Source organism: Pogona vitticeps, chromosome 4 (assembly GCF_051106095.1).
Source record: "Pogona vitticeps strain Pit_001003342236 chromosome 4, PviZW2.1, whole genome shotgun sequence".
Lineage (NCBI taxonomy): Eukaryota > Metazoa > Chordata > Lepidosauria > Squamata > Agamidae > Pogona > Pogona vitticeps.
This window is the reverse complement of record NC_135786.1, coordinates 219,247,252-219,260,919: the sequence shown is the minus strand read 5'-3', so window position 1 is coordinate 219,260,919 and position 13,668 is coordinate 219,247,252. Positions and strand designations below refer to the sequence as shown.

The window sequence follows — 13,668 nt, the reverse complement described above, 5'->3', positions numbered from 1 at the left end:
GTGTTTATCAGTTGTTTGCAGTACAGTACTGTTGTCTTACTTGTGTAAGTACCAAATATGTGTTGTTTGTGATTGAAGTAGATTTTATTTTTTTCAGTCCAAGGCACTCTAACTGCTAGATACATTTGCAAATGGGGTACCTGCACAATTTTCCTTTGCAACAGAGAACTCTAGTGAGCCTCAGATCATTAGCTTTCTTTCAATCTTAACTCAGAAGTTGAGTATTGGTGCATGCACACTCAAAGGCATCCTGAAGAAAAGTCTTTGAAGGGAATAGATTTTAAATTATCCCTAGAAATGCAAAGACAGTAGAACCCCTAATTAAGATTCTTTCAGGCTTCTTGGGCAGCTGAACTTGGTACATACAAGTCCAAATAACTTGGTTAACTAAAATTGTGAAAATTCAGTATTTTTTGACCTTGTAGTCAAAACTTAGGGCATGAAGCTTACTGCCTACTGGAAGGAAGCCAATACTCTAGCAGGTAAGCCAAGTGCCATATAGTATGTGAGGCTGAATTGTTGCTTTTAAAAAAAGATTAAATCAAACTGTAGTTTTAGGGAAAGGAGTCCTAATTTTACTAGCTTTTATTGCTGCCATTGTTCCCACACATGACCACATTCTGTCTTGCAGGTTCTTGTAAATGACTTTTTCCTGGTGGCCTGTCTTGAAGACTTCATTGAGAATGCTCGCCTCTTTATATTTGAGACTTTCTGTCGTATCCATCAATGCATCAGCATAAAGTAGGTGCATAAAAAAACATACTGGAATTCTTGACTTCTGTAATCATATAAATAATATTTCTATATTGAGGTTGTCCATTTGCTTCAGCAGTAGTTGAATTAGATACTTTAAAAAGTATAAGTGTGGGATGGTTTGCCTGTTAAGCTATACTTAATGATAAATGCTTAAGTGATGGTACCAATGCTAGTGAGGAGGACTCTTCACAAAACTCCTGAAAGTGTTTTTCTCTGTATTCATGTGTATATACACACTCATGCTGTCAGTGTAACCACTTAATGGATTGTTCGGGATGGCAAAGATCCCTTATCTCCTTGAGTGTGGTCATTTCACAATATACTTCAGAGGTTTATACATCCAAGGATTAGAAACTAGAACATTTGTCTCTCATATTTGTACTTTAATTGGTCTGTGTGGGCTTCAGTATAAAAGAGCTTGAGATTCCACATCTTTTCCTTCCAAGTTGCCACATCAGGCTGTCTTGTTATGAGCAAACTGAAAAGGCCTTTGTTTGGGACATTACATCACTATCTTCAAATGAGAGTAATGACCAAGTTGTTACTTAAGAGCACAGCATTACTATTTTTGGAAAATAAGTGTTTGAGTCATTTCAGATTATAGAGAGGGGACATTGGACCAGGTCATCCTGCATAATTAGTTATTGCAACTAAGGTGATAGTAGTTCTGCATGGTATTTTTATAAGTTTGTTTTCAGTAGTACAACAATATCCCACACTATAAGGATGCAAACCCTGCACTAAATACGTATTAATGCAATATCCAAAGTCAGAAATAAGCTGCTTATTCAGTGTTTTAATACTGAGTAACTATTGCAAAATATTTAGGGACATTGGGGAATTATTTTTCATAAGATAACGTATTAAAGGCACGATAACAATGAGAAAGTGCCACTTTTAAAGCTGAGCTAAAAATAATTTTTAATAAACACATAGTCCAGTTTGACGCCTGAATTTATTTTGGCGAGAGGAATAAAAGCCCTGAAGAAATGTAGCAAAAGAAGCTTAACAGTTCTTGCTTTCGTGTGGTGGCTTTTTTAAAATTAAACTTACAGAATAATCTGCAAAACCTTTTGGCTTTTAGGTATTATTAAGCACTTGATGAAAGATCCCAACCAAACAATTAGGGGACATGTAGTTCCTCATTTTCCTTCTTAAATTTTAGCTACTTCCACTCCCAGTCAAATGAATATTTCAGGGCATCCTCCAAATAATTACTAATTAATAAGTAGATAAACCATTATCATTAGATGTGCATTTAAAAGCACAATGTGTGTTTGTTTATAAAATGGAGCAAGTGCCAAGGGGCAGATACTACCTATCACTAACAATACCTCAAGAAGTGTTCAGTTTGAGTTAGTCATGCAAACAAATTCCACCTGGAGTATGTATTATTCTCTGAAGAGAATATTATATTTTCTGAGACACCAAATACTACTTTGTGAGTGCTATAGAACTGCAGTGTTCCTGTACAAAAAATGGGAAACAGATGTACAGAGGTTGCACAAAGAATTGATATAGAGGACTGGGAGATAAATTTTATATTTCTGTTATTGCTGTATTATGAATCTATTTCTGTTTCATTAAGGATTGTGGCTAGGGAGGGGAGTTATATGATAATTCTTTGTCTCCTCATGGGGTGACTTAAGTGATCCTTGTCTGCATATACTGTATGTAGTCCATGTCATCAAAACAGGGTATGGGTAGAATCGGTGGCGATTGCCTTAATCCCAACAGAATTCTTCAAGGCCACAGGCAGCTTGAAATTACAAGGGTTCTGAATACTGTCTTGTTCCATGCTTTCTCCATACAATTGTTAGCACCCATTTGAATGAAGCCGGCTCAGGCCTACTCTTGTTTAGAGCTGACCTTGGGCTTGCAGGACATACTATTTACTAGAACCCTGTTTTACAGCAAGTAGAGATTGATGCAACAGATGTGCACTTGAAATGAAATGATGCCATGTCCAGAAATGTATATTGAGTACCAAGATCAAATAGAGTTTACAGTCTTTGAACATAAAAATTATTTCTTGGTTATCTCAGTATATTCTGGCAGTGTAATTTAGGGGAAGGGAGTCATTTTGTTTTGCTCTTCCTAAAGCCTGGGAGTCAGACGTCTTTGCTGATCTAACTACAGCTGAACCAGAAATCTTTTAGTAGATGCAGATATAGTTTTGTCTGTTGCCTGCTGTTCTAAGGCAACAGTACCATGTTGAACCAGCAGAAGGCTTGTATATATGGGAACATTTACTGAGTAAAATGCAGCATATGTGAAAACAAAACAAAAAAATTGTTATATTGTTTAATAGGAAGTTTAATTTTATTTAAGAAAAAATGGATTGAGTTCAGTGGTGTGCCTTCCAAACATAACTTGTTTTTGGAAGTTAAACAGAATGTAAGGGTACTACAGCTGGACTTTAGGCAGATCCTCTGGATTATAATTGAAATCCATATTTTCAAAGAATGTGTATTTAAAAGACTTTCACAGACTGGCATACAATAGTCAATTTCAATTTACTTTCCTCAGAATCAAACTGTCATGTATTATTTAACTTATTTATTGTTAGATATTTCCATTGCTCATATTTGTTATTCTTTAAAGCAGGGGTATCCAACCTTTCACCTTCCCTGGGCCACATTAGAAGATGAAAATTTGGTTTGGGCCGCACATAAATTTGGTTTGGGCCACAAGGGAGGCAGCCCTAGCCGTCCTCCTTAGCCCCATTCCAAGCGTGCTTACCAGCAGCTGCGATCTCAGACAGCAGAGGCTGTCAGCTTTGACTCTGGCGGCTTTATGGGGCTGGGAGGGGGTCCACCTATTGACGGGGACAGCACAATGCAGTCACGCAGCCCTCTCTCCCCTCCCCTGCCACTCCTTCCTTCCTTCCCTCTCCCCCCCCCACCATTGTGATGTGCCCCGGCCGCATTCCACCCGCAAGTGCTGGCAGTGTAATTTGAAACTTTGGAATTTTTTTTAAAATAAAAAATTGCACTGGGCCGCATTACAAGCCGACCTGGGCCGCATGCAGCCCACGGGCCGCAGGTTGGACAAGCCTGCTTTAAAGCCTTATGCAGGAAAGCTCAATTTTTTGGACTGTTTGTTCTGTCCTCAACCCCCAAATTTGTCTGATATGAAGAGTTGTAATAGAACTTTGCAATTCCTTAGTGATTCAATAAAGGCATCACTCGGCTAGAAAAAAAGAGAGTCATATAGATACATTTATTTCCTCACTCTTGAAAGGGTAACCCATTCCTATGTCAAACACTTGCATTTTGGGAGTAAGTAGTTTAGTGCAAGACATCGGAGTGTCTTCTGTCAAGCATTGTATTCCTAATTGAATTAATAGGGAACCTGTACTAGAACAGTTATCTGACCAAATGCCAGATGAATGTTCTGTGAAAGAAAAGCTACTGAGATGGCCCTTCAAATTGCCTGTTCACCAAACTAAATGCATTGGTCTTTATTTTTAAAGTGTATAGTCCTATAATAATTGCACTGGTTCTCTCTTTTTTTTCCTTTTTAAAATTTAAACTATTTAAACTATCATTAGGGTAATGTATGAGCAACAGGTGCAGGATTCCTGTTGATTTCTAAATGTCTTGGTTATTAAATACCATTGATCAACACTGAATGGGTTTTGAGGTGTCTTAAGTGAAATGGATAAAAACATCAGCTTTGCTTTTTCTGTAAATATTTCTTCCCTACCTCCAGTAGTATAAACAGCTATTAAGCACAGGACCACAGTAAGACTTAAAACTTCTAGTGAAATGTTTGAAAACCATAGTTAAAGCTGGTGATATTTTGCTGCAGAGCAATTAACCTGGTCTTCTTTTAAACACTGAGTAGAACATATTCCTGTAATGGCTCCTATATAAAATCCATTTCAATATAGAACAATCAGTGGTGAAAAGACTGTGTGAGCCATCTCTGCTTCCCTGTGTTTCACACTCCTGTTGTTTCCAGCTGCTAGATGTCAACGATGGTCATTGGTTCCTCCTTCTAAACAACTTAAAAAGTGTATTGTGATAGAGTGGCATAATATACAGTGGTGCCTCGCAAGACAATTGCCTCGCGGGACGATTAATCCGCAAGACAATGGTTTTTTGTGATCGTTGTTGTGCTTTGCAAGACGGTGTTTTCTATGGATGATTTTCACAAGACGATGTTTTGGTCTATTCTTCGCAAGACTTTTTTTAAGACTGATGCTTCGCAAGACAGTTCCCCCCCCCCATTGGAACACATTAAATAGATTTCAATGCATTCCAATGGGGAACCGCGTTTTGCAAGACGGTGCCCCCCCATAGGAATGCATTAAATAGATTTCAGTGCATTCCAATGGGGAACCGCATTTCACAAGACAATGTTTTCTATGGACAGTTTTCGCAAGATGACGATTTTCTCCCCATCGGAACGCATTAAATAGATTTCAATGCATTCCAATGGGGAACCGCGTTTCGCAAGACGATGTTTTCGCAAGACAGCAATTTTCATAGAATGAATTAACATTGTCTTGCGAGGCACCACTGTACTTCAAATGAAAATTGACAGCAACATCAAATACATAGCTATTAGCTAATTATTCTAACTTTGGCAAGTAAGAATGTGGTACAGAGCTTGTGTTAAGATTATACATTTTATTAAATTTTTATCTTTTATTTTCCCGTTCTCACAGTATGTTGGCAGATAAATTAAATATGACCCCTGAAGAAGCTGAACGATGGATTGTGAATTTAATCAGGAATGCAAGGCTGGATGCCAAGATAGATTCAAAATTGGTAAGCTCCACATCACACTAAACAGCCTGATCATTTTTTAAAGGAGATATGTTGAAACTAGTACCAGCAATAGCAAGATGATGTGCTGTGTGTTGTTTTCAACTTACTGTTTTGTGAGTGTCTGATGCTAAGGTGACTTACGGTGGCAATGAAAAACAAAGTACACCTTTTCAAGCTGCATGTAAAGTGTTGTTGTTGTTTAGTTGTTGAGTCGTGTCCTACTCTTCGTGACCCCATGGACCAGAGCACGCCAGGCCCTCCTGTCTTCCACTGCCTCCCGGAGTTTGGTCAAATTCATGTTGGTAGCTTTGATGACACTGTCCAACCATCTTGTCCTTTGTCATCTCCTTTTCCTCTTGCCTATGAAGTAGATAGCACCAAATGATTTATTTAGTAATGCTTACTACTTAGCCCCCCAGAATACACATTAATCTTTAGAGCTCTTCGGTAATGTATACAAATACTGGTGTTATGGCCTGAGCCATAGAAGGATATTGAAGATCATTTAATTAGCTGATTTCTGAGGTAAGATTTGAATAATGGGTCTGTAGTATACATTATGATTCCAATCATAGTCCACTCTAGATTATAAACAATTGAACTAGGATCTATTACAGGAGTATTCTGAAATACCTCTGAAAATAAAGTCTTTGAATAGCCCCAGTGAGTAAGAGTGTAATTGGAAATAATTAGAGAGTAATCTCAAATAGGCATAGGACTTTTAGAATTTTAGGATTTTGGTCCCATAATTCACCTCCAGGCTGACTTATGAGAGTAAAAGCCTTCAAACAAGGAAGACGAAAACGGCTCCCTGCTGCCATCTGTTCCCACACTGCTGCTTCTTTCAGTGGTAAGAAAAACGCTGCACTAGAGGTGTTCCATTGGAGGCTGCCTCTCTACAATCTGATGGGTGTTGGAACTTGCCCTCCAGTGGACCTTTTGTAAGTCACCAAGATCTGTGGAATCCCCGTGCAGCAGGGTGCTTTTCTTACTGTTCAAAGAAGAAGCAGCATGGAGGTATAGAGGGATGCTCTAACTTCTGGTGGTGGAGGACTCTCACTCTTGTATTTCGGCCTGAGGGATTCTGAGTGAATTATGGGTCGGGAAGTTCTAAAATTATAAAAGCTTCATCCTTTTAATGACAAATGCCATAAATTTGAAATCCGAGTGGATAAAAATCAATGGTTTATTTAAATTGTTATTTAAATCAATTTGTTCTAAATCAAATCCACCCTATTTGAAATACTCAAATTATCCTAACTAAGGAGCAATAGAGTATATGAAGAAAACACAATGCGTAAGGAAATGAGAGAAAAAATTTAAAAACCATATACACAAGAACTGTGTGTGTGTGTTTAGTCGTTTAGTCGTGTCCGACTCTTCGTGACCCCATGGACCAGAGCACGCCAGGCCCTCCTGTCTTCTACTGCCTCCCGGAGTTGTGTTAGGTTCATGTTGGTTGCTTCGCAGACACTGTCCAGCCATCTCATCCTCTGCCGTCCCCTTCTCCTCTTGCCATCACACTTTCCCAACATCAGGGTCTTTTCCAGGGAGTCTTTTCTTCTCATGAGATGGCCAAAGTACTGGAGCCTCAGCTTCAGGATCTGTCCTTCCAGTGAGCACTCAGGGTTGATTTCCTTTAGAACTGATAGGTTTGTTCTCCTTGCAGTCCAGGGGATTCTCAAGAGCCTCCTCCAGCACCACAATTCAAAGGCATCAATTCTTTGGCGGTCTGCTTTCTTTATGGTCCAGCTCTCACTTCCATACATCACGACAGGAAAAACCATAGCTTTGACTATTCGGACTTTTGTTGGCAAGGTGATGTCTCTGCTTTTCAAGATGCTGTCCAGATTTGTCATCGCTTTCCTCCCAAGAAGAAGGCGCCTTTTAATTTCAGGGCTGCTGTCTCCATCTGCAGTGATCATGGAGCCCAGGAAGATAAAATTTGACACTGCCTCCATATCTTCCCCTTCTATTTCCCAGGAGGTGATGGGACCAGTGGCCATGATCTTAGTTTTTTTGATGTTGAGTTTCAGACCGTTTTTTGCACTCTCCTCTTTCACTCTCATTACAAGGTTCTTTAATTCCTCCTCACTTTCTGCCATCAGAGTGGTATCATCTGCATATCGGAGGTTGTTGATATTTCTTCCGGCAATCTTAATTCCGGCTTGGGTTTCTTCCAGTCCAGCCTTCCGCATGATGTATTCTGCATATAAGTTAAATAAGCTGGGGGACAATATACAGCCTTGCCGTACTCCTTTCCCAATTTTGAACCACTCAGTTGTTCCATGACCAGTTCTAACTGTTGCTTCCTGTCCCACATATAGGTTTCTCAGGAGACAGATAAAGTGGTCAGGCACTCCCATTTCTTTAAGAACTTGCCATAGTTTGCTGTGGTCCACACAGTCAAAGGCTTTCGCATAGTCAATGAAGCAGAAGTAGATATTTTTCTGGAACTCTCTGGCTTTCTCCATAATCCAGCGCAAGTTAGCAATTTGGTCTCGAGTTCCTCTGCCTCTTCGGAATCCAGCTTGTACTTCTGGGAGTTCTCGGTCCACATACTGCTGAAGCCTACCTTGCAGGATTTTGAGCATAACCTTGCTAGCGTGCGAAATGAGTGCAATTGTACGGTAGTTGGAGCATTCTTTGGCACTGCCTTTCTTTGGGATTGGGATGTAGACTGATCTTTTCCAATCCTCTGGCCACTGTTGAGTTTTCCAAACTTGCTGGCATATTGAATGTAGCACCTTAACAGCATCATCTTTCAAGATTTTAAATAGTTCAACTGGAATGCCATCACCTCCACTGGCCTTGTTGTTAGCCAGGCTTTCTAAGGCCCACTTGACTTCGCTCTCCAGGATGTCTGGCTCAAGGTCAGCAACTACATTGTCTGGGTTGTCCGGGATATCCAAATCTTTCTGATATAATTCCTCTGTGTATTCTTGCCACCTCTTCTTGACGTCTTCTGCTTCTGTTAGGTCCCTCCCATTTTTGTCTTTTATCATGTTCATCTTTGCACAAAATGTTCCTCTAATATGTCCAATTTTCCTGAACAGATCTCTGGTCTTTCCTTTTCTGTTATCTTCCTCTATTTCTTTGCATTGTTCATTTAAGAAGGCCCTCTTGTCTCTCCTTGCTATTCTTTGGAAGTCTGAGTTCAAGTTTCTGTAACTTTCCCTATCTCCCTTGCATTTTGCTTCCCTTCTCCTCTCTGCTATTTCTAAGGCCTCGTTGGACAGCCACTTTGCTTTCTTGCATTTCCTTTTCTTTGGGATGGTTTTCGTTGCTGCCTCCTGGACAATGTTACGAGCCTCTATCCAAAGTTCTTCAGGCACTCTGTCCACCAAATCTAGTTCCTTAAATCTGTTCTTTACCTCCACTGTGTATTCATAAGGGATTTGGTTTAGATTATACCTGAGTGGCCCAGTGGTTTTTCCTAATCTCTTCAGTCTAAGCTTGAATTTTGCTATGAGAAGCTGATGATCAGAACCGCAGTCAGCTCCAGGTCTTGTTTTTGCTGACTGTATAGAGCTTCTCCATCTTTGGCTGCAGAGAATATAATCAATCTGATTTCGATATTGCCCATCTGGTGATTTCCATGTATAGAGTCGCCTCTTGTGTTGTTGGAAAAGAGTGTTTGTGATGACCAGCTTATTCTCTTGACAAAACTCTATTAGCCTTTGTCCTGCTTCGTTCTGAACTCCAAGGCCAAACTTCCCTGTTGTTCCTTTTATCTCTTGGCTCCCTACTTTAGCATTCCAGTCCCCTAGAATGAGAAGAACATCTTTCTTTGGTGTCAGTTCTAGAAGGTGTTGTAAATCTTCATAGAATTGTTCAATTTCAGTCTCCTCAGCAATGCTGGTTGGTGCATAAACTTGGATTATTGTGATGTTGAATGGTCTGCCTTGGATTCGTATTGACATCATTCTATCATTTTTGAGATTGTATCCCATTACAGCTTTTCCCACTCTTTTGTTGACTATGAAGGCTACTCCATTCCTTCTACGGGATTCTTGTCCACAATAGTAGATATGATAATCATCTGAGCTGAATTCGCCCATTCCTGTCCATTTTAGTTCACTGATGCCCAGGATGTCGATGTTTATTCTTGCCATCTCCTGTTTGACCACCTCCAGCTTCCCAATGTTCATAGATCTTACATTCCAGGTTCCTATGCAGTATTTTTCTTTGCAGCATTGGATTTTCCTTTCACTTCCAGGCACGTCCACAGCTGAGCGTCCTTTCGGCTTTGGCCCAACCACTTCATTAGCTCTGGAGCTACTTGTACTTGTCCTCCGCTCTTCCTCAGTAGCATGTTGGACGCCTTCCGACCTGAGGGGCCCATCTTCCAGCGTCATATCTTTTAGCCTTTTGTTTCTGATCATGGGGCGTTCTTGGCAAAGATACTGGAGTGGCTTGCCATTTCCTACTCCAGGTGGATTGCGTTTAGTCGGAACTCTCCACTATGTCCTGTCCGTCTTGGGTGTCCCTGCACGGCATAGCCCATAGTTTCTCTGAGTTACTCAAGCCCCTTCGCCACGACAAGGCAGCAATCCATGAAGGGGACAAGAACTGTAGAAAAATGTAAATGCAGCATTTGAGTGAAATGTGGAATGAGCAAGTTGGATTAAAGTGTACAAGTAGAGAGCGGTATTTCTATACAGATAGGAATATCCCCATGCAGCTGGAATTAATGAGTCTTCCTCCTAGGGCTGGACCATCCAATTGTGTGTGCGGTTGTGGCGGCCTCACTCATCCTTCCAATCACTCCCGGAGCCCCGCTCTCTTCCTGTTTGGCTAGCGACTTGGCAGCTGTGCAGGGAGATGCGTCCTCCCTCCCTTTGCTTGGAGTGGCTAGCTGAGCAGGAAGAGAGTGGGGCTCTGGGAGTGATTGGAAGGATGAGTGAGACCACCACCGTTACTGGACGCGTGAGTGGACGGTGCAGCCCTAGGGGGCGGACTCTCATTAACTCCAGCTGTGTGAGGATATTTGTATATGAATACCCGCATTGCTATGCAACAGCTAATTGACTACACTAAAGGACTAGAATACTCTGGCCTTAGATGAAAATCCCAGAGTTCAAAGTATAAGGTCTAACAAAATCCAAAAGGATCATTAGTCCTGATAAGACCTGATTAGAAAATGTTTAAAAGTAAGTCTGAGTCTTACGGAAGCTGAAGTTCAAACCAACTGGAAGGCAGCAGGTTAAGGAAGACTACATTACACAGTTAGGAATAGATGTGTGGGTTGGAATATCATTGGGATTGATCAGAGGAAGAAAAAGAATTGTAATGTAAAAGCTCTCATATGTTCTGTTAACTTAGGCTGGGACTGAAGTGGTAGAAGTAGACGTTGGGGATAGGTGTTTCAAAGCCGAGAGGACCACAGAGATCAAGAGAGTTATACAGTACTCTCCACAGAGTACTGCAATATTTCTTAGTAGTACATTGTCCATGACAAATCTCTAAAATGTTAAACTCAATCTGGCCATGGTGACATGCCTCTGGAAAGTGTCTGGAAACTTTAGCAGATCGAAAAGACAGTGGCCAGATTGCTAACTGGGGTTGGTCATAGGGATCACATAACCCTCCTTTTACTGCAGCTGCTCTGATTGCCAGTCTGTTTCTGTGCTGAATTGAAAGTGCTAGTTCTAACCTATTAAGTCCTAAAATGCTTGGTCCAAGCTATCTCAAGAGCTGTGTCTACCTTTAGGAGCCTGGTTGGGTGTTAAGATCATCAGGAGAATCCTTTGTCAGTCCCACTACCTTGGCAGATGCATCTAGTGGGGACACAGGAAAGGGCCTTCTCTGCTGCTGCTCCCAGACTTTGGACCTCCCCCTCAAAGGAGGCTAGGCTAGCTCCATATTCATCATCCTTCCACAAGCAGACAAAGACCTTTCTCTTCAGGCACTCTTTCCCGTAATTGATTTGGCTGCCTCAATGGGTTTTTTAATGGATGGTTGTGCCATATTGCTTTAAATGTGGTTTTGGTGTTCCTTTTTTTACTGTCTTTAGTGTGGCATTTGCCCAACCATTTTTAGTGTTTGTATACTTACTGTTTTTAGCTGCAAATATTGTCTCTTAATGGTCTAAACTGCCTTGGGTTCTGTTTAAAGAGAAAGGCAGGATAAAAACGTTTTAAAATAAATAAATACACTTGATAAACACTAAGATTGTAAAATGTTACAGGCAGTCTTACCCAGCACTGACACAAAGATGAAGGAAAATGTATTTGTCAGTTTGAGTAACCAGAGCTGCAAATGTTCCCTACATAACAATGACAAATGCTATTCTTAAATTCTGATTAATGACCAAATAAATTAATCAATATTGAGGGCATATATCCAGTGCACAGATTTGTTTGCAGAGCCTTTGTTTTTCTTTTTCTTTTTAGGGTCATGTTGTTATGGGGAACAATGCAGTATCACCTTATCAGCAAGTGATTGAGAAGACCAAAAGCTTGTCTTTCCGAAGTCAAATGTTAGCTATGAATATAGAGAAAAAACTGAATCAAGGGAGTAGAGCTGAGGTGAGTTTCTCTGCTAATTCATTGCCAGTGTAAGTACAAGTTTCCAAAAAGGGAGGATGTATTGGCAAAATGTTATACCAGTTTAACCTTTAGAGACCAACTGTCTTAAGCCAGGAAATCAGTGTAGACATTTATCTGTTGAATGCTGAGTCATGTTGCTCCATACACAGCAGATAATGCCTGTGTCAGTTTCTTAACTTGAAGCAGTTCATCTCCAAAAGTTACATTGTTCGCATTTCACTGGTGTAACTGCACCAAAAGAGTTTTGGCCATTCAAGATGATGAAGAGTCACAGCGGGATATAAATGGTATATCTAATTATGGCATTTATATTTCTTCATTTATTCATCTTCAGGGTTGGAATATACTTACGGAAAATATATCTACAATGAAGCCTTTTCTTTCTGAAAGTAAATTCATCTGCACATAAAATTCTTCACACCTGCATTTATTGCTAGGATTAAAAGCAGTTGCAAAAAAAAAAAAAATCAAATATCTGTTTTCAACATGTATGAATCTGGAATGTGCAGTACATTGTATCTTGACATGTACATTTGCTTTTTTTTCAAAGGCACCTAACTGGGCTACTCAAGACTCTGGCTTCTACTGAACTACTTTTGCAAAAGAAAGAAGGCATCTATTTGATAAGAACTTCAATTATATACTGTTTTGAAGAGTTAACAATTATGTGAGCTTCACAGCACATGATGATTTGAATAAAATTGGCTACTTTTAATTGACTGGCTGTCTATCTTTAATTGGATTTGTAAGAAGTCATTTGTTTAAAGCAACAAAACTCATGATTTTTCAAAAGTTTCAAAAATCTCATTTAAAGACCCATTTAATCTTTAATCATAATTTCTAAAGTCCCCCAAGTTCTATGTCTCCACTGGAAATTCCAAAAGAATAAATTAGCCATATGTGAACTTTGATTCAAAGTTACACTTTCTGCTATTTGGACTGTGCTACCTCCCCACCTCCCCCGCCTCTCCAAATAAGAAACTGCAGGCAGTGTCAAAATGTATTGTGACTGTGTCACAATCCTAAACAAAAAAAGGGAGAGAATTATGCCCGAAATATTTATTGCTATTATTGCAGTCTCTGTGTTTATTGTGTCCATGTATCTTGAAAAGGAAATTTAAAATACTAGGTAGGGGTTATAAAATAGTTGGGAATATAGCATTTTTTAATGGAAAATGATAGGCGGGTATAGGCTTTTGCCCTCAAAGTTTCAACTCCTGCTAATTCAAGTTAATTGAATCATGTGTAGGCTTTCAGCCAGCAGTATGGAATTAATACAGGGCTGACTTGGTTTAAGGCAACTACATGCAGATGGAGATTTTCACAGGTTGATTGTAGAAGTACCTTGCCACTGTCAATAGATTAATATGTGCCAAGCTTAGATAGTCTTGTTTCCAGAATGGTTCTGTCATGGAGCTTTGTTCACAGCTAGTGTAGTGCTTGTGAGTTGTAACATTTTTTCCATTTAGTTCAGTACTGTTTCTGTTAATATTTGAACATTTGTGTAATAGACAGCTGGTCTGTTACTGAAAGAAATGTTTAGAAAAGGTTTTCATTGAAAGTCTACAACTTGCTTGACTTTT

The 13,668-nt window shown here is 39.9% G+C and overlaps 1 protein-coding gene across 1 annotated transcript in view; it reads left to right on the top strand.

Moving 5' to 3' along the window:
* EIF3E (eukaryotic translation initiation factor 3 subunit E) overlaps positions 1-12,804 on the top strand; it is a 39,468-nt gene extending 26,664 nt beyond the window's left edge. The window contains exons 10-13 of the mRNA XM_020783456.3: positions 632-741; positions 5,432-5,534; positions 11,930-12,064; positions 12,636-12,804. Coding sequence (XP_020639115.1) covers positions 632-741; positions 5,432-5,534; positions 11,930-12,064; positions 12,636-12,674 — 387 coding nt within the window. The 3' untranslated portion in view covers positions 12,675-12,804. The remainder of the gene's footprint in view (positions 1-631; positions 742-5,431; positions 5,535-11,929; positions 12,065-12,635) is intronic.
* Positions 12,805-13,668: the final 864 nt, after the last annotated feature.